This window comes from Gekko japonicus, unplaced genomic scaffold (assembly GCF_001447785.1).
Source record: "Gekko japonicus isolate JY-2015 unplaced genomic scaffold, Gekko_japonicus_V1.1 scaffold80, whole genome shotgun sequence".
NCBI classification, from domain to species: Eukaryota; Metazoa; Chordata; class Lepidosauria; order Squamata; family Gekkonidae; genus Gekko; species Gekko japonicus.
In genome coordinates, this window is record NW_015168047.1 from 842,650 (window position 1) to 870,373 (window position 27,724).

Below are 27,724 nucleotides of genomic sequence, written 5' to 3' on the forward strand. Positions count from 1 at the left end.
GTCACCTCTTTCCCTTTGAACAGTTGATTGTCATGCTGTAATACAGACTGCTCTGAAGGAAGGCCTGGCATGATCTGGTCCATGGGGTCGCGAAGAGTCGGACTCGAAGGAAAGCCTGGAGTGATCTGGTCCATGGGGTCGTGAAGAGTCGGACTCGACTGTGCGACTGAACAACAAAAATGAAGCTCTCCTAAGTTTGCTGTATGGCAATAGGGGGAGAAGGTACTGATATCTAAGGACTTACAGAATTATTTTCATTACACTTTTTTTTTTGGTGTGTGGCCATAATATTTCACATAGCTTGCTGTTGTCTGAAGAGTTTTTTCAGACTTAAGAGAGGAAGAGAAACTACTGCTAGAGTTAAAGTACTACTAGATTTAATCATGTCAAGGCATGTGTTAGTGTTACAGGCTGCACACACAAAAAAGCCCTCATTGGACAAAGCAATATTGAAGGAGCTGCTTCTTTAAGGAAAATAAAACAGCACCTGAAGAAGTGAGCAGTGACTCAAGAAAGCTCATACCCTGCCACATATTTTGTTGTTTTCAGGGTGCTACTGGACTCTTGCTCTTTTCTAGTTCTACAGACAGACTAACACAGCTACCCATCTCGATCTATCTCCATGGAAGGCACCACATTTAGCCGTAGAGAATGGAAATCCATCAGCCTTTGGTATCTGAAGAAGTGAGCAGTGGCTCACAAAAGCTCATACCCTGCCACACATTTTGCTAGTCTTTAAGGTGCTGCTGGACTCTTGTTCTTTTCTACTGCAGCAGAGAAGCATCATTTGTGCAGCAGTGACAGTGAAAACTCCAACACTGATTGGTTGAGCCATAAATACCCCCAATCTTCCAAATGCAACAGAATGTTTGCAGTCTAGCTTCTGTGAGAAAGCACAGGCTGAGATGATCTTCTAGAAGAAGCAGCTGTCTGGAGACAGCTAAGAACTGAAAAGTGGAGTGAAGGGAGGCTTCTAGAACAATCTGTTTTTGCCTGAGGGGAGGGCCATATCTGGGCATCTATCCACTTGTTAGGGGTCTAAGCTGGATAGTTTCCCCTGTTTTCAGTGCTCCCAAAAGCATTAAGCCACATGAAAACCCAGAATGTGACCTCTCTGCTCTGCTGTCCTAAGTGGCCTTCAGCCTTTGAGCTGTTTTTGTGTTTTGGACACTTTGGCCCACTAGCTGATGCTGCAGTCTGGTTGGCTGATGTTCTCAACAAATTGTTAAGCAGCATGGAGGGTGGATGAAAACTCCCACAGGTCAGATGTGGACTGTAAGTTGCCCACCTCTGTTCTAGAAGATAGAGAATCATAAGGCTAGATAGCCAGATGGTTAAAGGAAACTGGCAGAATTGGCAATAGGTACTGGAACCCCATGCTGGCATGAATCTGTCAGATCTCAGAAGCTAAGCAGGATCAGCCCTGGTTAGTATTTGGATGGGAGACCTCCAAGGAAGTCCAAGGGCATGATGTGAAGGCAGGCAAACCACCTCTGAATGTCTCTTCCCTTGAAAACCCTGCAGAGTTGCCATGTTAGCTGTGACTTGATGGCATTTTCTACCACCACAGGAATCTGAGCAAGGGCAAGTAAAAAAAGAGAGAGAGAGAGAACTTAGGTAGTGAAGGGAGCATATGGTTGCCAGTTTGATCTTCTATGCTCTGAAAAAGACAGAAATAGCTTCTACCATTACCGCAGCATTATGACCCAGCAATCCTAATGAGGTAGTCAGGGCTAAAACATGTTGTGGAGGATGGTGATTATGTTAATTTCAACTAATCAGTTGGTTATCTGGCTACAGGCTTCTAGCCTCTAACAGACAATTTGGAGAAAGGTTCATCATCTTTTGCCTCTTAGCCAAACTCAGCCTTCTCTCTTCTGACCTAGTAACTCACTGCTTTAGGCTATTTAATAATATGCTGATCAGGAAATCTCATAAACCTGATGAGATTATCTCCTAGCACTATCACATTCTTGACAGCATTAATGTAAAGGTATGTGCAGGGGGGACACACCTTCTCATTAAGACAGGTTTTCATGTCACACTTCAAGCTGTTTCTTCTTACATTTCTAATTCTACAGAGTAGGTTTCGGCTTCTATCTGAAATAGTGGCATTGCAAACAAACATACCTTAATATTCTGCACAGCGCTGAACTGTGAGGCTCATAATAAGATACTGGACCGGGGAAAGGGAGCTCCCTGCATGCGGAGAAATGCATATGCAGGTGATCATACCGGGGCTTCAAATTAGGGAGTTAGCCTGCATTTTTGGCTAGAGTTACACTTGGAGAACAGCCACTGAAACCCAGGGGACACGCTTTTGACTAACTGTGAGCATCGTGGTATCCAACAGTGCACAGATGGTAAGGTCAAATCAAAACTCATGGAAGGAAAAACAGTCAAATCAGTTCTTGTTTATCATTTATTTCCTTTGTAACCCTTTGTCTTCTGCCAGAGCTCACAGTGACTTACCTATGATTCCTAAGTGCTCTCTCTCATCCAGGCAGTGCTCAGAGCCACTGAGTCCCTCATGCATTTTCCAGCCATTATGTCTCTGTTCTTTCCCCACCGGATACATCCCACAAAAAGTTAGGATTCCACATTAGGGTTACATTGCTGGGTAATGCTGCTGAGTAATGCCTGGAAGGACAGCTGAAGAAACACTCATCTTGGTAAAGGTACCATCTGAAAAAAGCGATCTGGAACATTAACGGCCAGGCAGACTTACTTGTGAGAAACTGGCATGACTTCCTGCATGTGAATTTTGCCATGCGTGTGCACCTTGGGCTACATCAGCACATCAACTTGTGCACAGGTGCCTGTTTTGTCAAATGACAGGTTCCAACTGCGTTAAATTAGGTAATAGCATTGTTTTCCAAACTAGGCCACTCTGACATTTGTTTATATATCTACACATTTTGAAAACAATTAATAGGATAACTGAAGTATGAACTGAACTCACTCATGCATCTTTACATCTCATACGTAATAAAATCTGCAGAGGTCAGTGGTAAAGCACATTGCATGTGTAAAATTCCAAGTCTGATCCTTGGCATCCCCAGTTAATAAGACCTTCAGGTGGCAAGGTTGTGACTTCTGCCTGACACTTTGGAGAGTCACTGCCTATCAAATAGTCAATGGGTATATGGACCAGTGGTCCAACTCAGTGTAAGGCAGTTTCACCTGTACTAAGTTTGACCTCATTAGAGTTCAGCTGTCACTTCACACAGGTTCCAATGGAAAGCTGAAAGATTAAAAGCCCTCCAAGTCTTTAAGATACTAATTCTGTAATCTAATCAGTGACCGCAAGTCATGTCATCCCATTAACAGTTCCATGAATCATTTACAGAGCCATCCTGAGCAGAGTCACACCCTTCTAAACCTATTGACTTCAGTGGACTTAGACGAATGTAACTGTGCTTAGGATTGCTTCCTCTGAAGCTTATGAGGAAGGGTATTGAAAACAGATCAGCCAATATCATAATGCCCCTATATAAATCAATGGTGTGACCTCATTTGGAATACTGTGTGCAGTTCTCGTCACCACACCTTAAAAAGGATATTATAGCTTTGGAAAAAGTGCAGAAAAGGGCAACTCGAATGATAAAAGGGTTGGAACACTTTCCCTATGAGGAAAGGTTAAAGCGCTTAGGGCTCTTTAGCTTGGAGAAACGACGACTGAGGGGTGACATGATTGAGGTTTATAAGATTATGCATGGGAAAGAGCAGGTAGAGAAAGAGGTACTTTTCTCCCTTTCTCACAATACAAGAACTCGTGGGCACTCCATGAAATTGCTGAGTGGTCGGGTTAGAATGGATAAAAGGAAGTACTTCTTCACCCAAAGAGTGATTAACACATAGAATTCACTGCCACAGAAAGTGGTGGCGGCTACAAGCATGGACGGCTTCAAAAGGGAATTAGATAAGCATATGGAGCAGAGGTCCATCAGTGGCTATTAGCTACAAGGTATAGATAGGGACTCTGGGGCAAGTGATGCTCTGTCTTCTTGGTGCTTGGGGGGGGTCAACAGTGGGAGGGTTTCTAATGTCCTGGCCCCACTGGTGGACCTCCTGATGGCACTGGTATTTCTGGCCACTGTGTGATACAGAGTGTTGGACTGAATGGGCCTTTGGCCTGATCCAACATTGGCGTCTCTTATGTTCTTATGAAAGCTTGGCAATTCTCTTGCCTAAGAACGCTAAAAGAGATCAGCAAGTAAAGATCATAGTGTGCCAGCAAAACAAACACAATTTGTAGACATGACTGCAAAATTTGACTGGAATAGATCTGCAATCCAACCATGGTCCCCTTGATTGGTTCATTAGATTGAATTCTATTCAAGCAAGGCACTTCTGGTGAGCAGTTTGACCAGAATGTAGGTGAATATTAAAAAGGTCAATTGTTCACAAAAAATTTCCACCATGCTTCATTGTGATTTCCCATGCATAATCACACACACATGCACACAATTTCACAGCAATGAAAACAACATGTGTAATACCTGTGCAGTTTGAGTATAACTGTTCCATAAGCAGTAGTAAATCCCAGAAGACGGACCCATCGTAGGAGAACACAGCGAAGCACACTTGGTTCAGAATATAAAAGGACAACCTATAAAAACAAAAGGACATTAGGAAAATACAGAAGGGTTTGTGTTTCATCTGCAGAATAAATTGACTAAATTCAGGTTTTTCCAGTTATACAACTTTGTAGAATGGAGATTTCAGTAATAGTCCTAATGTCAGGGCCTAATTAAACATTGCCTAAGTGATGGAGCAGGGGGCACCAAAATTCTGCCTCCACATTGTTTGGTTCCATGTTGCAGGAAACACAGAAACAAAAGCCAACTGCATGGATTATCCAGATTGCAGTGATACTTCTCAAGCCAATGCTGAACTTCAGCTGTGGCTGCTAGCAATGTGGCCATGTGATGTGGGAAGTATGTGAATTGCAGGCCATGCCATCAGCACAACAATGGGGAGCTCAGCACTGAAGAAGAAGAAGAAGAAGAGGAGATTGGATTTATACCCCGCCCTTCACTTGGAGTCTCAGAGCGGCTTAAAAACTCCTTTCCCTTCCCCTCCCCACTACAGACACCCTGTGAGGTGGGTGGGGCTGAGAGAACTCTGACACAGACTGCTCTTTTTCAAGGACAGCTGTGCCAGAGCTTGTGACTGACCCAAGGTCACATCAGCAGGTGCAAGTGGAGGAGTGGGGAATCAAACCCGGTTCTCCCAGATTAGAGTCCGCACACTTAACCACTACACCAAACTGGAGGAAGCCATTTGGAAGTGGCTATCATGTCTCATAGGTGACAAGTTCAAATCATGAGTTCACTGTGGGTCTGCATTCCTGTGTTTCTAGCCAGATATACAACCTTCTGTACATAACTGAGCTTGGGAACAACTGGAAACTGGCTATGCAGAAAGTTGATTGGCTGGTCCTTGTAATACACACAGGGAGGGGCTGTGGCTCAGTGGTCGAGAATCTGCTTTGCATGCAGAAGGTCCCAAGTTCAATCCCCCGCATCTCCAGATAAGGCAGTAGGTGAGATCCTAGAGAGCCACTGCCAGTGTGAGTAGACCGTACTGACCTTGATAGACCAACAGTCTGATTCAGCATAAGGCAGCATCATGTGTATGCTCATGTGTATGCTCATGTGTGTGCTCATGTGTGTGTTTTCTCTCCATCTCTTATATGGAGACATGTTTTAATTGGGGGGGGGAATCAAAAAGAAGGCACTGATAAACATTTCACCAGATAAAAATACTAAAGTGTTTTTAAAAATTAAAAATTAAAGCAGAAAGGCTGCTGAAATCAGAAAAGAAGGGTGAAAAAGAGTCAATTTGGTGGTAGGCAGTTGTGCCACTCATGGAATGCAATAGAATACACCCATTTCTATATGATGGATAATTCTGCATGCACCTATACACTACCAATAAGCAATAAGCTCAATGATGCTTTTAGTGTCATATCTGAAAGCACATGAAGCACTTCTAGAATGAATTGGTAATCAGGAAACAATAAGGGACAATGCTACCTCCCAAGAGCCTTTGGCTACCTTGCACATACATTTCTCTTGCCTATTCTGCTGGAGCAATTATATTCCATCAAAGTCCTGCTGTTTGCTTGCAAATCATTCAAGTCCACAAGTCTGAAGATCCAGTTTTAAAAAGCTGAAGCATCTCAGGGCAGCAAATTAAGTGTATCATTCTCAGTATTTATTTATTACCACTATGGTGGATTGGCAAGCATTTGCCTGTCTTCTCCTTCAGGTCTCCAGGCTTCCTCTGAGAACAATTCCATAGATTCAGCTCGGCCTCCAGCTCCTTCTCCCCCTTATATGTCCATCTCAAGCCATACTCATTTTCTGTTCTACACCAAACCTTCCTATTCATTGGCCGTTCCTGGTTAGGCCAGGGCTTTGCACACCCCCTTTTGCTTGGAAGCTAAGCAGGGTTGGTATTTGGACGGGAGGCTACGAAGGAAGACTCTGCAGAGGGAGGCAATGGCAAACCACCTCTTCTTATTGTTTGCCTTGAAAGCCCCTTGCTGCGATTGCCATAATTTTGTTGTGATTTGACAGCACTTATATACATGTGTAGCTTTATACCTCTTAGTTCCTAGATCAGCTGCTGGACAGTTCCATCTACCCTCCACCTCCATGGCTGAATCATAGAATCACAGAGTTAGAAGGGGCCATTCAGGCCACTTAGTCCAACCCCCTGCTCAATGAAGGATCAGCCAGCCTAGACCATCCCTGACAAGTGTTTGTCCAGCCGCTGCTTAAAGACTGCCAGTGAGGGGGAGCTCACCACCTCCCTAGGCAGCTGATTCCACTGTTGCACAACTCTTACTGTAAAAAGTTTTTCCTAATATTCAGCTGGTACCTTCCCGCTCTTAATTTAAACCAATAATGGTGAGTCCTATCCTCTGCTGCCAACAGGAATAGCTCCCTGCCCTCCTCTAAGTGACAGCCCTTCAAATACTTAAATAAATTGAGCAATCATGTCCCGCCTCAACCTCTTCTTCTCCAGATGGAATATTCCCAAATCCCTCAGCCTTTCTTCATAGGGCTTGGTCTCCAGGTCCCCGATCATCCTCATCGCTTGCTTCTGCACCCGCTCCATTTTGTCCACATCCTTTTTGAAGTGAGGCCTCCAGAACTGCATACAATACTCCAGGTGTGGTCTGACCAATGCAGTGTACAGCAGGACTATGACATCTTGCAATTTGGATGTTATGCCTCTGTTGATTCACCCCAAGACTGCAATAGCCTTTTTTGTCACTGCATCACATTGGCTGCTCATATTTAACTTTTGGACCACCTGTACCCCAAGATCTTGTTCACACACTGGGTTGCTGTTCTTTCTTTCATTCACCCAAGCTGGACTCTACCTTCTTCACCATGGATAGACCACATATGTGAGCCCCATAGCCCAGGAGGTGGGAGGTAATCCCCAAGAAAATAAAGGGGGGGGTTCATCTTTAGCCACAGCAACATGAGAGGTGTCTTTCTGTGGTGGGATTCCCTGCCACACTCATCGTATGTTTGAAGGAACTGGACGGGCAAAGGCAATGACGGTTCTTTCCCCTGAGATTCTTGCTGTTCATGCCAGCCATACAATTTTTATTATTTTATGCACTTGGGAAATGTATATGCCACCTCTCCTGAATCCTGCTCAAGGTAGCTTACAAGTAAAAACAATACCAGAAAATCAGAAGAAAATATAATAAATTATCAATATATAACTAAAATAAGCTATTGGTATAAAAACTGCATAAAACAACCACGGAGAATCCTACAAAACATCCATAAAACTGCCCTCAGGCCAGAAGCAGACCACAATAACCCTTAACTTAAAAAGAAACATTTTAGCTGGACGCCTAAAAGACTGTAGTATGAGCCAGATGAGACTCATGGAGAAAGAAATTCTAAAGGTGAGGTGCCACCACTGAAAATGCTCTGTCTCTAGTTGCCACCCACTCACCACTGAAGGAGGGGGCACAGAGAGTAGGGTTTTGAGTCAGATCTTAACTGGCAGGCTTGACAGTATTGGAGGAGATCGTCTTTCAGTTACATACTTGCACAGGCCAGGCTGATTTCCAAGTTACTGCAGCCATTTGGAGTCGCACCTTCTAAACCTCCTGATTTCAGAACTCATTGTTCTTTCTTCCTCTAACTTCCTAAGTCTAAAGAGAAGGAACGTGAAGCCAGCAGTCAAGCCCATTCGATTATAGCCAGCTGAATGCTAATATTTACTGAAGGAAGAAACCCCCACTATTTATAACACAAAACAAGCACCCATGCTGATGTGTACATTAAAGCAATAAAGAAGCCTACTGCAAGCCTGATTCAATTATCGGCTGCTTGCCCTGCTTAGCAAAAAATGAATGTTTTAATAAACTATCTTGGAAGGAAAGATATAGCATCTTCACTCCTGGAGAAATTTTAAATCTGCTTTACTGTGCAGCAATAAAGACAAAAGGCTCATCAGCCTCTGAGAAATGTTCTCTAGGCAAAAGCTTGCTGGGAGGGCCCAAGGGCAGCCCTCAGTTTGCCAGCTGTGGTGCAGGCAGAGACAGGGGTAGTCTTAGAGATTCTAGGGCCCAGTGCAGCAGTCCAGGATGGGCCCCCAGAATTATTGCTGCCACCAACACCCTGCTGCCCCCTCCTCCAGGGCTAATAAACAACTGGCCCTTGGGAGGGACCCACCACTTCTCCTTGGAGAGGGCACAGCTGCAGGCAGTTGTCCCTCTGCCAAGCAAAGGGCCCAACTGCCCCTACCACCAGAAGCCAGCTGCCCGAACCCCAGACAAGGCAGGTGTGGGCAGCAGCAGAAGCCTGCTCTTTTTCTTCTTTTCCTTGGAGGGGGCAGGGCTGTGGGCAGCAGAGCCCTTTGTTTGGGGGAGGGGCAACTGCCTGCAGCCCTGCCCCCTCCAAGGAAAAGAAAATGTTCCTGATGCTGTAGCTGCACCTGTTGCATCGTGGTTAAGACTGCCTCTGGGCAGGGAGGACACCTAGTTTTGCAGCTAAGAATTCAAAAGGTCAGGCTCTTCTCGATCTACTTTAAGAAACCATGCTTTAAAATTAGAGCAACAAAGTCCCTTCCGTGCCACAAAGCAGGCTTGGGGGGAAAAATGATTCTGACTTTCAAAAGTCAATGGCAATACAATATGAGGACACCGTTTGGGGAACATGGACTCAGAGCCTCCTTGGGTGTGCAGAACTAGTGGCACGATTCTTTGTATTTCGGCCCGCACACGTGCCCACTCACACATAACATGTGAGAGGGAGGCTTGTATTAATACAGCTAGAATTCCCTGAAAATAACAGCAGGCATTTTCAACTCAATTTTCTAAAATAAGCTGGTTAGGTAACCTAAGACATTTTTAGTCTGTTCAAACAATATTCCAGCTTCTGGTTACTTCAGATGTAGAAAGTTAATTACAGGAGAGTAAACTGTGGGAGAGAAGGAGAAAATCAAAGTGTGAAACTCTAATTACTTTTCTAGCTGTACTGCAGAGCAGGTATTAAAGGGGGAAACGGTGTCCTTAAATGTCATTCCTCAGCTAATAAGTATCATAATAATTAATGGGTTTCCAAGGAAAGTTGCTTAAGGTCAGTTCTTTTAAATTCTAAATAAAGCCAGTGGTTGAGATTTTCAAAAGCGTCCTGGTGGCTTTGGAGTACATGTTCCAACTGGCATTCGCTTTAATTGGGACCTAATGCTTCTATCCCTGGCACCGTGATCCTCATCGAATGCCATGAAAGGAAATCTCATTGGCTTCAGAGAAACGTGTCCCAGTCCAGAGACCCAGTGAAGGCACAGAAGGAATTCCCGTGGACAGCCGGGCATGAACCCTGTGACGTATGTACATTGCTTGGCTCTATTGAAATGAATGAAAAGAGTCTGCATTCTGCATACGCTGTCAGCTATCAGAGTTCCAATGCCCAGAAGGGATAATTACATGAAGGGAAATATAGGGGTTCTTAGGCAGTTCTGAAAATACCAGTCAATTAGGGTGCTCGCAGGCCTGAAGCAAAATGTCCTGTCCTTTTCACAGAGGCTTAGTGAGTACACACGGACAGCTAAAGCTTTTTATGGCATGGAGGAAAATATCATCATCTAGTAAATAACACTCCATTAAGTCTGTATTAAAGGGACAAAACATTTTCCCCTCCAGGCTGTTAGCAACCCTACAGCTGATTCTAAGATGAGGTTCTTTGATCCTTCAAGCTTATCTTCCTAAGCATACTTCACAGGAAGAGTCTCACTAAACTCACTGAGATTTCTCAAGAACTGGCAGCATCTTACTGCTTTGAGTGGGTTTTCCCATGTTGCTAGCACTGTTGCAGTTCTTTCAGATCACTGGAAAGACCAGTCCCACAGCCCTGGGATCCACAAGGAGGAACAGACTGGAATGAGGAAGGAGATGGAGCTGCAATGGCTCCTCCTTCCTTTCCCACAAGAGCAGCATTGCTGAGGTGAGGTCACAGCTTCACCCCCTTCTAACTCCATCTCTCTGTCCAGGTCTCAGGGGTGTTGTCTTGTAGGGACCCTGCAACCCCAGATCGTTATCCTTCAGGGAGTTGGAAAGAGCAGCAGTGACACAGAGGAATGTGGGGGAAATCTGGATGCCTTCCTCACACAGATGACAGGGTACTGCACAGTGTGTTTAAGATTCAGCTTCAAGAGCTTCAAAGTTGTGTGAGGACAGCTGCTTCCTTGACAGCGATATGCTTGCTGTCAATAGTAACCCAGGCTATTAACACATGCTGTTCCTATCCAGTTTAAAAAAAAAAAAAAAAATAGTACAGTCCTAAACAGTTACACCCTTCTAAATCCAGCAAAGTCAATCGACTTAGAAAGGTCTAACTCTGCTTAGGACAACAGAGAATGGTTAGAATCTGTAAATACGACTACTAAATCAGTGGAAATCTTCATCCGTAAGTGGAAAGCATATTGGTACTCCGAAGTGAAGTGAGGCGCTCCAGAATACACTCCTTGCAACTTTTTCCATCTACATTTGGATGCAATCTATAATGATTAAAACAAACTGAACTCCTGAGGCATTGTCCTACCCCTAATTTACTTCTGAGCCTCATTTGAAATGTAAAGATTTGAAGGAAAAAAAGTACCAAGACCTTCACAGGCATTGATTGGGTCCTAGAAATGGTAATTCTACTAACTGGAACCACTGGCAATCAGCATTCGGTGAGAAGAGGCATCAAAAGACAATAAAGCATAACTGAAACTAAACACAAGGTCTTTTTCATCTAGGCCTCATTATAGACATTATAAGCAAAGCTGGTGCATAAATGGCGGCAAGATCAAATGTTTCAGTCAAACTGATAAAAAGCAGTCACCAATTCCAAACTGTGGCATCAGCATTTCCCATACAAACAATGGTTTCGAGTTGACAGTCTTAGGATGGCAACCGGCGGGGGTCTCACTGGAGGGAGGGGGCCGCCAACAATACGGCATGACCCCGAAGTGATGTTATCGCCAGGTGTCATGGGTCAGCCAGCTGCCACCTCCTTCTCCTCCTCGAAGGAATTGGAGGAGGTGGGCTCCGCATCGGTGGAATACCCACCTGGGCAGCTGGGTCAAGAAGCAGACCCAACGGGGGAGGCAGCAGGAAGCGAGAACGCTTCCCAGTCATGGTCGGGCTGCTCATTCTGGCAGGAGAAAGAAAGGACACAGAGGCCAGGGCCTCAGTCTTTGCTGGGGTCGCCCAAACCAACAGGGCATAGAAGAAGGGAGGAGTGCTTGACAATTTTAGAGAGGAGACAGAGTGCTTGCCTGATTGCACAGCAGCAATCTATGTTAATTCCTGGAGCAGAGTTTTTACAGGATCAGGATTGACAGGCTGTTAGGAAGCAGCAAGGACCTATGTCTGGAGGAAAATGAACCCACCTGGAAGGAACAACCTCTGGGCCTTGTGGGATGACTCAGCAAAAGAAGGCATATAAAAGGAACACACCAAACAAGGCTCGGTATGAAAGCAAAATGGCTTGCCACACTCCTCCGTGAGCTGACCTGCTGAGTGAACTTGCTGCCTTGTACTCTGTCCTTACTAACCTTTGCATGCGTTTACAGTCGGAAACCTAGATTTTGTATCCTGCACTGGTTCCCAAGCCCTCGGCCCTGGACCCTTGTTTCCTCTGAACCCTGGCCTGGTTTGTACACTGTGCTCTTGTATCCTGCCTTATTTGTTGTTGTTGTATTTTGTGTATCTTGGAAAACCCAGGTAGAGTAACAATGGCAGGCTTTGACCTGAACGCAACACCAGTAACACTCTGGCATTCCCCCCCAAACTCTAGAGTTTTTGGCAGAAGCTGGAGTATCACCCAACATGATGACATCACTTCCAGGTCACACCAGAAGTGATGTCATAGAGTCACTGGTGCCACCAACCATTCTCATTTTCTCCTGCTGTTTTCCTCTGCCACCCAGCTAAATGGTGGCAAAGTGGGTATGGTGGTGGACCATCTCTTGCTCTGAAGGGAGACCTGGCTTCCCTGAAATGGTTCCTCATTACATCATTCCTATTAATATTCAGAGATGGATAAGCCTTTAGGACAGTAGTTCCCTGTAAGTTTCTCCACTCCCCTTCCTTACAAACACTTTCTGCCTATAGTTAAAATGCCTTTCAGTATACATTTGCATATAAAAATGTACCAGAAGACCTAAAGTGAATTGCCATCTTTTAGGCTCAAACCAGATATTAGATGAGAGATTCATGATTAGGAGCTCTTACAAAACAACAAACAAATCCACAGCTCCACATGGCTATTATAAAAATGGGGTGGATACTTAACCTCTTCCTCCCACATGTCTTCCACAATTCAAACACTCTCCCTGAAACTGTAATTAGCATAATGGGTGGAAACTGCCTTATCTTTTAAAACTTCTAACTAGAGTTATTTGCCATTGACTATACTGTCGAATGAAAATTGTTTTCTGTTATGTTCATTTGAAACCTCCATCCCATTGCAACCACCAACGCAGGCATCCCAGGACTCCAGAATGATGTGAATACTTGCAACACCAGACATCTAAATACCCTCACTCAAGGATATTCAGAAGAAGAAGAGATTGGATTTATACCCCGCCCTTCACTACCCAAAGGAGTCTCAGAGCGGCTTACAAACTCCTTTCCCTTCCCCTCCCCAGAACAGACACCCTGTGAGGTAGGTGGTGCTGAGAGAGCTCTGACAGAAACTGCTCTATGCCAGAAACTGCTCTATGCCAGAACTATGACTTGCCCAAGGTCATCCAGCAGGTGCAAGTGGAGGAGTGGGGAATCAAACCTGGTTCTCCCAGATTAGAGTCCGCACACTTAACCACTACATCATGTCTTATTCTAGCATTCTTCACATTTTAATTCTTATTTCAAGATTGAATCGCCCCAGCTTGTGTGGGCAGACCAGAAAAAGTCACTTGTTTTCTTTTGTTGGTAATCAGATATCTAGGTCAGTGACAATCCTATACCTGGAAAGCCCCCTTCCAGACAGCCAGGTTTATAAACAAAGATGATACAGATGTGGAACATTTAGCAATGCTGTAGTCTAGGAGGCCACATATAATTAGAACCTAGTCATGCTGTGATTAATCTGCATTTCCATTTCCACCTCTGCCAGGTTCTGCTTTTGATCTCTGAAATCCCTTCAAAGTAGGGAAACTGAAGATTACATCAGGGATCTCATAAATGCACAGCTCTGCCTTGAACCTTGCACTCCCATCTTTGACTTGCTGGAAGTTCCTTTTGTTTTTCTTTCTGTTTTCCTATGCTACCCTCTGGGCTCAGAACCATATGATGCCAAAAATAAGCTTAGGTAGCAAGCTTCTTCCCTTTACATGTTCCAAAAAGACCATCTGTTCTCTAAGGTAGGTGTTCTAACCAAAACAACTTGGTATCTTTCCTTTCTTGCATTGTTCCACCACGTACCCACGTAAAACAAAAATAGCTGTGTTTTGCTGAAAAATCAAATGACTATATATGCTTTATTTTTGAGGAGGGAAAAAAATCTAGTCAGCTTTCCTGATTTATAATAAATACCAGAAAAACAACAGATTCTTTGGCTTTGCTTTTTCTATATAGGGCTTCATGATATTGTCTTTGTTTCTGAAGAACAGTAGACAGATCTTATAGATGGAATATTGATAAATCTGTTTAAAAGGAGGAAGGTTGCCAAAACTATTTTTCATACCCTACTAGTAACAGGCCTATCAACAGTTACAGAGGGCAGCCATGTTGGTCTGCAGTAAAACAGCTAGATTCGGGTCCAGTAGCGCCTTAGAGACCAACAAGATATATGGGGTATAAGCCTTTGAGAGTCAGGTGTCAAACTAAGGGAGCTTTGACTCTCAAAGGCTGAGGTTAGATGTGCAGTTTGATCTGTTGCCACTGCTGTTCCCTTACAGATTTAAAATGCACAATCAGACAGCAACATCTGTCTGTCATGCCCCCGTTGTCTGCGCCCCTCCCCCCTTTACTGCGTGTTTATTTGATACCTGTGAAAGTCCGATCCTTTTGGGCTGAGCTAGTTTCAAAATGGATCTCCAGCTGTCTGATTGCTCTGTTGCACACCCAAGCCATCAGGCAGCTCTGACTGGTCTCTTGTTTTCCAACTGCCATTTTTTTTACTAGTTAGCGATGTACGCATAACTGCATATTTGCACCTCCCCCCCCCCCAAGGGGCTTCTCAAAACTGTGTTTTCTTTATAAAACTTTCAAAGAAAAATGCCCCCGTGCTTCAGCTTTTTTTCTGTGCTTCGGGGAAGGGGTTTATTGAAAAGATTAGAGAGTGAGGATGGCAGTGAACTGCATATCCCAGCTGGCTCATCAGCGCTTGTGAGAATGCTCAAAGGACAAACAAACAAAACAGCTGACAGCCTCATGCTCTGGCTGCTGCATCTGATCACCCCAAGGATGGGGTGAAAACGCTTTGAAGAGTGCTGGGTGGGGGGTGAGTCTGATCAGAATTCTTTGGTTACAAAAAACCCTGGATCGATTAGAGGCAGGGCCACAGTGGATCAAACTGCAGGTCTGACCGCAGCCGAAAGCTTATACCCTGAAAATCTTGTTGGTCTCTAAGGTGCTACTGGACTCAAATCTAGAATGCCTATGAACAATTCAAGTCCAGGTTTCTCAAAATGGAATCCTGAAAGGCAGGCAACAGACACAGGTTCCTGACTTATCCTGATTTACTGTGTAATCCTAAACATAGTTGTATCCTTGTAAATCCATTGCACTCAATGGGCTTAGAAGGGTGTAGTGCTATTTATGATTGCACCATCATCTAGATGAGGCACCAAGAGAGAAAGTGAGCAATCCTAAGCAGGTCTACTCAAAAGTATGCCCTACTTTATTCAATGGTGCTTATTCCCAGGAAAGTGCTTTTAGGACTGCACCTAAAGTGTGTGTAGGAAGAAAGTTAGATTTTGTTGCTCAGTCACACAGTCGAGTCCAACTCTTCACAACCCCTTGAACCAAATCATGCCAATTCCTCCTGTCTTCTGCCATCCTCTGGAGTTTGCTCAATTTCATGATCATTGCATCAGGAACACTGTCTAACCATCTCATCCTTCTTTTACCTTCAATCTTTCCCAGCATCAGGGTCTTCTCCAGTGAGTGCTCCCTTCTCATTTGGTGGCCAAAGTATTTGAGCTTCAGCTTCAGGATCTGGTCTTCTACAGAACAGTCAGGGTTGATTTCTTTTAGGATTGACTGGTTTGATCTTCTTGCAGTCCAAGGGACTCTCAAGAGCCTTCTCCACCACCATAATTCAAAAGCATCTATTCTTCGGCACTCAACCTTTCTTATGGTCCAACTCTCACAGCCATACATTACTAATGGTAATAACATTGTTTTGACCATACAGACTTTTGTTGGCAGGGTGATGTCTCTACTTTTTATTATGCTGTCTAGGTTTGCCATCACTTTCCTCCCAAGGAGCAGGCACCTTTTAATTTTATGGCTGCAGTCACCATCTGCAGTGATCTTGGATCCCAGAAACATGAAGTCTGTCACTGCTTCCATGACTTCCCCTTCTATTTGCCAAGGAGTGATGGGGCCGGATGCCATGATCTTAGTTTTTTTTATGTTGAGTTTCAAGCCAACTTTTGTGCTCTCCTCTTTCACCCTTAGCAAGGGGCTCTTTAGGTCCTCTTCACTTTCTGCCATTAGAGTGGTATCGTCTGCATATCTGAGGTTGTTGATCTTTTCCCCAGCAATCTTAATTCTGGCTTGTGATTCATCCAGGCCGGCATTTCACATGATGTGCTCTGCATATAAATTAAATAAGCAAGGTGACAATATACATCCTTGTCATACTCCTTTTCTGATGCTAAACCAATAAGTTGTTCCATGTCCGGTTCTAACTGTCGCTTCTTGACCTTTATACAGATTTCTCAGGAGACATGTGAGGTGATCTGGTACTCTCATCTCTTTAAGGATGTGCCATAGTTTGTTGCGGTCCACCCAATCAAAGGCTTTAGCGTAGTCAATGACGCAAAAGTGATGTTAACTCCCTTGCTCGCTCCATAATCCAGCGAATGTTGGCGATTTGATCTCCCATTCCTCTACCTCTTCAAAACCTGGCTTGCACTTCTGGCAGTTCTCTATCCATGTACAGCTGAAATCTAGCTTGTAGGATCTTGAGCATGACCTTGCTAGCATGTGAAATGAGTGCAATTGTGCAATAGCTTGAGCATTCCTTGGCATTGCCCTTCTTTGGGATTGGAATGTAAATTGACCTTTTCCAATTCTGTGGCCATTGTCGCATTTTCCAAATTTGCTGGCATGAGTGCAGCACTTTAACAGCATCATCTTTTAGGACTTTGAATAGCTCAGCTGGGATACCGTCATCTCCACTGGCTTAGTTGTTGGTAATGCTTTCTAAGGCCCATCTGACTTCACACTCCAGGATGTCTGGCTCGAGGTCACCGTCGTGGTTGTCAAGAACATTTAGATCCTTCTTGTATAGTTCTTCTGTGTATTCTTGCCACCACTTCCTAATCTCTTCTGCTTCTGTTAGGTCCCTACCATTTTTGTCCTTTATCATGGCCAGCTTTGCATGAAACATTCCCTTGATTTCTCCAATTTTCTTGAAGAGATCTTGTATATGTATATATAATCCTTCCCATTCTATTGTTTTCCTCTATTACGTTGCATTGTTCATTCAGGAAGGACTCATTATCTCCCTTGCTTTTCTCTGGAAATCTGTATTCAGTTGGGTAAATCTTTCCTTTTCACCTTTCACTTTCCTTCTTTCCTCAGCCATTTGTAAATCTTCATTAGACAGCCACTTTGCTTTCTTGCATTTCTTTTTCTTTGGGATGGTGCTGATTGCTCCCTCCTGTACAATGTCACGAACCTCTGTCCATAGTTCTTCAGGCATTCTGGCTATCAAATCTAGTCCCTTATACTTACTCTTCACCTCCACTGTATGTTCATCAGGGATGTGATCTAGGTCAAACCGGAATGGCCTAATGATTTTCCCAATTTTCTTCAGTTTATGCCTGAATTTTGTGATGAGTAGCTCATGATCAGAGCCACAGTCAGCTCCAGGTTTTACTGACTTTATGGAGCTTCTCCATCTTTGACTGCAAATGACATAATCGATCTGATTTCGGTGTTGCCCATATGGTGATTTCTATGTGTAGAGTTCCCTCTTAGATTGTTGGAAGAGGGTATTTGCTATGACCAGCATGTTCTCTTCACAAAACTTTGCCCGGCTTTATTTTGTTCTCCAAGGCCAAACTTGTCTGTTATTCCAGTTACCTTTTCATTTTCTGCTCTAGCATTCCAGTCCCCTATGAGATAAGGAAATCTTTTTTTGGTATTAGTTCTGTGAGGTGTTGTAGGTTTTCATAGAACCGGTCCACTTCAGCCTCTTCTGTATTAGATTGTGTGCATGTAAAAGGTAGATGGGGGGGGATAGTAGCATATCGGGGTAGAAATCTGGGATGATTTCTTGGCTGTAGAGCTGTGAGATAAACAGTGTGAAGAGCTCCCATGCAATTTCACAAAATCTGAGAAATTCTGCCTTACAAGATTTGCCATATAATTTAGACTCATGCATTTACGCAAGCATCGGTGCAACTCACCGGGAAATAAAGAAGCAGCGATCCAAACAGGATAGTCTCCAAGAGAATGAGTCCTGATGCCCGGATGCTCTACAACAAAAACAAAGTGGTATGAGAAATTATTCTGACATTACTTTATTCTGATAGACTACACACCCTACCCACACTCCCCATTTCCCCAAGTGTCAGGAAGCCCTAGGGACAGTGATTTCCGGCTCCCTTCAGTGGAGAGAACATTGGAGACTCAGAGTGTTTCTGTGGTACTTTATTTACACATGTACAAAAAAAATGGGTGGATGCAAAAAGGCACTCCCCACAGATGAGCACATCTGTTTCTCCATACCTTCTCCAGAAAGAGAGATTGAGAGAGAGAGAGAGAGAGAGCCTGTACCTGCGGTATGCATCAGCAAAACTATAGGTATGTCTCTGTATCTGAAGAAGTGCACTTGCACACAAAAGGTTATATCTTGAATAAAACTTTGTTGGTCTTAAAGGTGCCAATGGACTCAAACTTTGTTCACAGGAATGTCTGTCCACTTCTCTCTCTGTAACAGTATATTCCCCCATACACACCCATGATGAGAGTATTCCTGAGTCTCCTTGCCTGTTCCAAAGCAGCACATTAACTACTAAACCACAAGGCTATATTGAGATGATTATTCTCTTAAATAACCAGTCTCTACAGGTTATCAGGCCTCTGACTGAAGTGAAGTCAGTAGTTTATTTTTTGCAGGTATTGGGGAAAATCTGTATCCCTGTCAAAAACCTCTCATTATTTTTTAAAAGATTTTTTATTTAAAATCAGTTTAACCACTGTTTAAATGATTAAATATAAAAGAATCACAATGATATAAAAATATCTGCATATGTAAATGAAATCAGAAACAAAAAGACATGTTATCATCCCTCACCCTATGTATTTTAGGATTAAAAGATAAAATACAGTTTCTGAGATTCGCACCAAATCGTTCTCAGAAAGATCACACAACCCACATCTGAGAGATGCAGGAGTGTTTTGAATGTGGCTATCTTACACAGGCCCAATTATGTGAAACTCATATGACTCTATCAAAACCATTTCATTCATCTCCTTTGATTCTATGATGTAAGCAGGTCTGAATTCAGAGCAAAATTTCCCATAGAACAATGGACTACAAACTAGTGGTCTGTTCACTCTTCACATTGTGAGATTTATTTCTGGGCTTTCACCCCAGTGATTCAGAATTGTCTTTCTCAACGATGTAACAATGAGAACTTTGCTAACTGAGCAACTGTGTGTTTTGCAGAAACTGTCTGGCCTGCTTTTGTTCAGTCCTCTATTCCATGAACAACCAGGATCTCTGACATCTCCTCCAGAACCTAAAACTGTTCTTTACACAACATGCCTGCCCTCTACTTTCAGCTGAGTGATCACCTCTTCCATGACCTGAAGGATGTTTGGACCCAGCCATCTCCTAATATTTAAGGGTCACTGAGAAGGTATCTATTACCATTCTTTATGTCACAGGTTCTGTCTTCCTCCCAGGCCTGTCACTTTAGGCAAAGCATATAAGATTGACCAGTTCACAGTCAATGTACCAAAAGCTCACAGCATCACAATTCATACCTACATGTACTTTATCACAAGTCTGACCAGCAACTTGATTTGCAAACCAGTTAATCCAAAAAGCACTTTCCTGATGGCACCTTCCTGGGGAGGCGGTGTAACTTGGACTCCATAAATCCAATCCTCACCAACCCTGGAGGGCAGGTAGAGGAACATCCAGGGGACGTCCGCTGTGAGTTTGGTGTCTCTAGCTTGCACAGGATTCTGTATACTCATGAACCTCCTGAATCTGTCACATGAAGTCATTTTGACAGGCGCAGGTTCAGGAGGTTCAGGAGTGTATAGAATGGATTCTGTGCAAGCTAGAGACATCAAAGTCTCCGGATGCTCCTCTACATATCCTCTGTTGTTGTTTTGAAGTTATGTAAACATTTAGATTGAGTGGAGGCAGTCTGTCTGAAAATTTATCCGCTCATGAACCAGCATGAACCTCCATGAACAGCTTGAAAGTTTGTGGGAAGTTCACGCCGGTTGACCTGCCATGAACGTGACTTCTTGAACCATGAACTGCCCAAAATTCATCATGAACTTTAGTTTGTAAGCTGGTTCATGTTCATCCCTAGACAGTACTGACAGAAGAAATTAGAAGCCTTCCCTTAGAGTGGGTGTAGGCAGCTCCCAGCATGTGATCTGAATGGTGGCACAGCAGCCTATTCTGCCTGACCTGGAAGTTTCCTTTCTCCATCCCCAAAGCAGGGGAATAATCAAGCTGGGATAAGCTCAGGTCAAAGCGGAGAGGTGGAAGGGCAGGGTGGAAGCCAGCAGGGAGGGGCCTCTTCCCATAGATCAATTGTTTGAGATTCCCTTTTGAAGCAGGGTAATTCTGAGAAGGCAAATGCGAGAGAGATTGAGAGAGAGAGAGCTTGTACCTGCAGTATGCTTCAGCCAAACCATAGGTATGTCTCTGTATCTGAAGAAGTGCACTTGCACACAAAAGGTTATATCTTGAATAAAACTTTGTTGGTCTTAAAGGTGCCAATGGACTCAAACTTTGTTCACAGGAATGTCTGTCCACTTCTCTCTCTGTAACAGTATATTCCCCCATACACACCCATGATGAGAGTATTCCTTTTAACACAGACATATGAAAAGTAAAAGTCTCCTTGCCTGTTCCAAAACAGCACATCAACTACCTGCTCACAAAGCACTTTTCAGGACCAAACGTTATGGAAGTATCGTTTTCATCCATGGCAATCCCTTTCCTGCATATGTGTGCATCTTGAAAGCACCAGCTACCAATGTGTCATACTGGCATTTCTAAAGCAGCCTTATTTACTCCCATGCAAAAAATAAAAATAAAAATCTGTCTCCAACATATACAATCTGTCTAGCTAAACACTGCCTTCACACACGCTCCTTTTTGTTTCTTGGCACACAAACTCATTTACAGATAGCTACTGCAGGGGTGTCAAAAAGATTACCTACCACTGCCTGAAAACCTCATAGCTGATATTGTGAATTTCAGCTCTCATATTTCATGCCAGTTTGCAAATGTTCCAATCAGTTTAACCTGAAATGCTACCAGTTCTTTAACTGTTCAATATTATCAGATATTTGGAATTTTTTTGAATGGCGTAAATTGCTAGATCAATCAAAAGCTCCTGGCTTTAAAATGCAACACAATTGTCTAAATCCTTCTACTCTTATTCTGTTTTCACATACAACTTTACCACACAAACACCAAATGTATAAAAGTCTAGTGCATTACGGATCTTTTCATATAACGTGAATAATGCTGGATTGCTACCATTCAATTAGGGAAGAATGAGTGGTCTGAAATTAACCCATCATCTCCAATAAATGTGGGGCTCATGTATTTCCAGTCTGACAACAAACCATTACTTAATGTATGACTTTTAGCACATCAGATTTTGAGACCTGGGAAATTCTCAGTACATATTAGCTGAGGCCCTTTCCATGTTTCCCCAGCCATAGTATGTGGCTTGGGCCCTGTAATATGTCGGGATCCAAACAGCAGGCCCAGCCACTGATGAGAGACTGCACAGAAGACAGCCAAGAGACTGTGCCAAGTTGAGTAGTTGAGAAATACTACCAAATGCAGTCTAAAGTACTGTGTGTGTCGACACCTTTGCATGCTGGAGACTTACCACCCTCTTTCAATACTGCCCCTTAGGGGTCTGCAAAAAATGTTTTGGTTTTTCCCCAATTCAGGTCTTTTGGACCCGAAAAATATTGGTATTCTGAATATTCCTGAACACCAATATTGGTATTGTATTGGGATTCGGGTAAATATTTGGGAAACCTGAATTAATCAGTTCCATTATTCCCTATGGGGACCATCCCTATGAGGTATAATAGAGACTCTATCTGGGGGTATTTGGGACTCGGGGAGGCTGTTTTTTGAAGGCTGTTTTTTGAGGCAGAGGCTCCAAATTTGCAGCATAGGTGCTGGAGCCTCTCCTCAACCCCCCCCCCAGTTTTAAAAAGGTTGGACTGGGAATCCAATTTTATGGGCCCCCAAAGAAGGTGCCCCCATCCTACACTGAAACCAGAGGAGGAGGGAAATGCATTTAAAGAGACCACTGTCTCTTTAATGCTTGCTGAGTTGCACTGTAGCAGCAGCGCAACTCAGTGAGTGAATTCAGAAGGGATTTAAACTTTAAATGGTTGTTGAGTTCACTCACCAAGTCATGCTGCAGTGACTGAACCCATGCTGCAGCCTCAGTGAGTGAACTCAGAAGGGATTGAAACTTTAAATACTTGCTGAGTTCACTTGTCAAGTTGTGCTGTAGTGGCAGTGTGACTCAGCGAGTGAACTTCTAGCTGAACCCGAATAAAAGATGAATAATATTAGCTTTTATTGAGGCACAACTATTTCAGTAGCCAGATCAGATTCTCCAATCTGTATTTGGCTGAATAAATATCTGAAAAATACTGACAAGGTATTTTTCAGGAATTTATTCAGCTCGGTATATACCAAGCACACAACTCTACAGTGCCCCTTGCTCACCTAAAATCCCCCCTCAGTCTCAGGAGTTCTCAAAACAGTATCCCAGGAAGTATTTATTTTTATTTTATTGTATTTATACCCCGCCCTCCCCGCGAACGGGCTCAGGGCGGCTCGAACGGGCTCAGGGCTTGTGCCCAAAGTAAATAGCAGTCAATCCTGTGTATACATGAAAGTACCCTGTAGCTGGGCTTTTTTTGATCCCAGCTATAACATTTACTCCCAAGATCATTCCAGATTTGGGTTTCATAAACAAAAATAACTATTACTCCCAGCCTTGGAGCCTGACTAGAAGAAAAGCAGTTGGTGGGAAGGAACTGCAGGGGAAAGTAGTGGGTGGAGAAAGTATTCAGAAAACTTCTCTCACCCACCTCTTCTGTTCTTGAATTTGCTTCCAGCTGGCTCCTTTAATACTTTGCAGTGCTCTACAGTGATCACATGTTCTGATAAACACCAGGCGAAGGAAACTTTGGGATAATCTGCCTCCCAGGCCTTCATCATCTCTCCCCGGGTTGAATGGCTCACAGTAATTTTGCAATGCATTAGGTTAAATCAGCAATAAATGAAGAGTTATCTGCTCCCAGAGCAAACACATTCAAAGCAGTGAATCATGCTTCCACAGCAGCAGTTTTGAACAATTAAGTACATCTACAGCACTCTGCTAAAGTCTGCATTCCAATCACAGCTGTTGACCTATTAAGGGCTTTTCAATAACCAGCTGCCTTGTTCGTAATCAATAATCAGGAGATTTAAATAAAGCTTGAAGTATCTCATTATTGATGGTTTAGAGAAACACTTGAGGTATATGTCTATATTCTCTTAAATGGACATAGAAATCATAGGGAATAGGCACATTGCAGAAATTAAGTGCCGCTGTTGCATTAGCAGCCCCACTTCCAATAAATTCTTTCATCTCCTAGCCCACAGAAAACAGCCTAGTGGCTGACACAACCAGTCCATCACAGCAAAAAACCCTCCAGAAATTGCATCATTAATGTCATACTGCCCTTTAAAAAATGCCTGATTTGGGGGGGGGGGGGCGAACCATGTGCTGCTGGAAGATGCAGAATGCCTTTGTCATTTCCTTTAATTCATTTTTACTGCTTCGGCTTGCAGCAATCAAGAGAACATGACTATTGGCATTTTGATATGTACATAATGCTCAGAAAGCAAATTGGTAGCTTATTAGTTCCCACTGCTTCTTTTCCTTAGTGGTACATAATCCCTGGAATATCAACACTGCCTCAAACAGTGCATAAGAAGTGGTCAGGAGAAAACAGAACCTGAAGGAGTTGGCATTCCCCACTGATCAATGCACTCTTGTTGTCATTCTGTTATTTCTTCAGGGACTGCTCAACAGCTTCTTGTGCCAGGAAATAAAATCTGCATTTCTTCCACCCTGGAGAATCATTAAATATCTCTTTGCTGAAATGGTACAGCTGTCTTTGGGCATTGCTTTCCCACAGGCTGAAAAACCAAGCAGCTTCTTCGGTGTAATGAAACTTTTCATAAATAATGTGAAAATACTTCCATGTTACCTACTGTCATGGCTACACTTGTACTAGATAACTAGTTCTAATGACCACACACAGGGCCATCCCCAGGTTTTTTTGCACACTAGGTGAGGCTACCTTCTGGCGCACCACCACCACCCCCGGTGCACCCACCAATTTTCAAACATAAATGCATTTTAGGAAGAATAAAAAACACAAAATTTGAAATTGCTAATTTATTTTTCTTTTTTTTAATTGTGAGAACATGGATCAATGCTAAGGATGCCTCAAGGCTTAACCACTGTAATATCACCTCCTGCCTGGTTCTTTTTAACCTACCGTTCCCTGAGCTGATGCAGAAATCGGAAAAGGAGCCAGTTTCTCCAATAAGAGCTCTGGATGCCAGTTCCCTCCCACATTACTGCACCCCACAGCTAGAACAAACTGCCACCCAACAATCCCAACAACTAGGGGCAGGTGCTAAAGGCAGTTCCGGGCCCCTAAGAACATGGGGCACTTTCCTGAGAGTGTGTGGGTTAGATGGCCCCAGCACCCGCCACGACCCTTCCTGGACCCCAAAGCAGGCATTCGTGTGGTGGCTCAGCCACTCCTTAAGCCTGCCCCTGTCCCTCCTCCAGCATCTCAAGACGTGTGTGTCTGTGTGTGTGTCTGTGTACTGGGGGGGCTGCACAATCACAACTTGCCTAATAACAACCAGTGTTCCATGTAAGCTGAGTTGGATATAAGCTAGCTCACAGTTTTTTAGCCTCTGGCTCACACATTTTTGTCTTAGCTCAGGAAGGATGGTTCCAGAGCAAACTAATTTATGCAGCAGCCAAATGGCTCATCTTAGAGGGAGCAAAGGCTGGTGTAACCAAACAACAGAATGTTCAGTTATAAAGAAACCTCCAATTTTCCACTTATTTCTTTAAAGCTCCACTGGAAATATGATAGACCCACCACGTGGGAAACCCTCCCTACATTCCTATTCCCACTCCTGCTTATCCTCATAATGACTCCATGAAGTAGATTAGGCCAAGAAATGGTGACTGGGCCAAAGTCACCAAGTGAACTTGACTGATGAGTGGAGATATGACGTTGGGTGGTCCCTGATCTGAGTCCAGCACTACAGTCACTAGCACACATGACTTTATTATTATTATTATTTTTAAATCATAATCTGGGACAATGCAATAAGAAAATGTTCTTGCCCTAAGTAAAATAAATGGGGATTGTGCAACAGTATAGCTGACAGTTTGGTACAACATTACTGCAGCATGTGTGTCTAAGTGTTAATACACAGAACCACATCACACCTTAATAAAATGGGGCTGGCATTGTTTATAGTTTTGATTCCCAACATCTAGCAGGCTTTGAATCAAATAACCACAAGGTCAGACTTCCTATTAAGTTTCAATAATTCTTCTTTTTCAAAATCAGTACGAAATGGTTTCAAAAAAGCAGAAGGCAGTAGGCGCAATCTGCTGGGAACCTTTCCTGAACAAACCCTACTGAAATGAATGAGGCTTGCCCAAGTACACAGATTTGGATTGTGTCCAGTCTCGCCTGGGCACTAGCTGGATGATTATAAGTAAGCACTAAATGATTATTTTCCCAAGGGAAATCATAAAAGTTTTTAGCTGGCTGAACTGCATCAGATACAACAAAACCAAAAGTTAAAAAGAAGAATACACAAGCCTTTGGCTATTCGGGGAAGCTACAAGATTTATTAGCACCGAATTTCATTATGTCAATACACAAAATAAAGGAATCCAAGCTTCCAAAATGTATGCAATGAAAATGTTAAAAGACATGTACAGGAGAAATTATTTAGCACACAACCTGGTGTATTGGAATAGCAATCAAAATGGAAGGACTTTGGGGAAACAGGCATGATAAGGTTTATTGAGTTGTGACTGGAAGTGATGGGCTCGCCCAGCAAAGACCTGCTTATGCAAAGGAACCAGGAAATGGATGTGGCTTGAGAGAAGGAACAGGGAATAATAATTAAAAAGGGTCACAATTTGTTCTCCTTTCCCCCTTCTTCCCAAATCATGATCCCTGCTATTCATTTCCAATATTACAAGTGACCTGTTTGGACACATATCCCCAAAAGTTCCTCATATCCTAGAATAATGCTTTGACTGGTGGAAGTAACCTATCCCTTTCTTCAGAATTCCACAAAACTGGAGCCTTCCTCTCCATTGATGCATCTGAGAGAAAGGGTGAATGGACTCTTAGGACTGCTTCACACATGACGTATTCATATGTATCCTGTCTATATGTGGGGGGAGAGTACAAAATAACTAACAAAAAGGAAGCCTGGACCACTTATGGAATGGCTTGTAGATACCTAGACTTGTGCAAGCCATTTTTTCTTCTAGCTCCTTCTCTGGAGGACACTGGAAGGCATATGTTTGTTACTAAGAGGTTCTGTTTTTGACACAGAAACTTGGTTACTGTGATCTGGATGGTAGCAATGCTACTGTGTTGATTTACTTGGATCTGTCATCCTTCAGGCCCCTCAACCACAGCGCCCTTCTTGAGTGGAGTAGAGGAGCCAGCCTCTGGGTACTCCACTGCTACCTGGAAGACACATTCCCAAAGGTGCTGCTGGAGGACTTTAGCTCTGCAGCCTGGCAATTTATTTTATTTGTTTTATTCCCATTATTTATAGTCTCCCTTTCTCATTAAGACTCACACAATGTAAGTCAGTGCAATCAACAGAATAAGACATCTGATAAGTAAAGTAATTGCACTATAGAGATCCACAGGGCTTTATTTTGACAACACAGTTTTTAACAATTGAATGAAATTCCCAGCTGGGGTCATCAGGCAATTTAAAGTGATGCCCATCAGCATGCTGATGACCCCTAGCTCTGTTCCCCTCCCCAATAGAGTCAGATGGAATGACAGATGTGCTTCACAGGGGCTTGGAGGCAGTAACAGGCTGGATGACAGTGAATAAAATGAAACTCAGTCCAGGTTGCCTGCCAGGAGGGCTTCTGACTAAGATGATCGTGCATTGCCTATTCTGAATGGGGAAGGTCTCCCTGCAAAGGAGCAGGCCTGCATCTTTAGGGAAGGGCTGCTTTCAAATCTGACTATATCTTGAGAGTAGCTTCCCTGGCTCAAAACGCCTTTTGCCATGTTAGGTTTGTGTAGTAGCAGGGCCTTTTCTTGGAAAGAATGCTCTGGTTACAATTCTTCATACTCTAATCATGTTAAGACTTGATTACTATAATGGGCACTACATGGAGCTGCCCTTGAAGACCTTTCAGAAATCTCAGCTCGTCTGGCTCCAGAAAGCTAGGGCATGGGGGATTAACAGGGACACATCCCAACAGTCATATTGCCCCTCTATTGAAAGAACAAGATTGGCTGCAGCTTTATTCCTGGGCACATTTCAAATATCTAGCAATAACCTTTAAAGCTTGACATGATCTAGGCCCAGGGGAGCTGAAGGACTGTCTCTCCCTGGGAAAAACGAGGGGGCAAGAACTGCCCCGGAAAGAGCCCTGCCCCCTGATGGAGGGAGGCAGGGAAGGAGAAAGAAGG

General features: G+C 43.5%; 1 protein-coding gene across 1 annotated transcript in view; it reads right to left on the reverse strand.

Annotated features, from left to right (window-relative positions):
* GPR158 (G protein-coupled receptor 158) overlaps positions 1 to 27,724 on the reverse strand; it is a 193,656-nt gene that overhangs the window by 39,833 nt on the left and 126,099 nt on the right. The window contains 2 exon segments of the mRNA XM_015414287.1: positions 4,503 to 4,612; positions 18,121 to 18,189. Of these exon segments, the coding sequence (XP_015269773.1) occupies positions 4,503 to 4,612; positions 18,121 to 18,189 (179 nt within the window).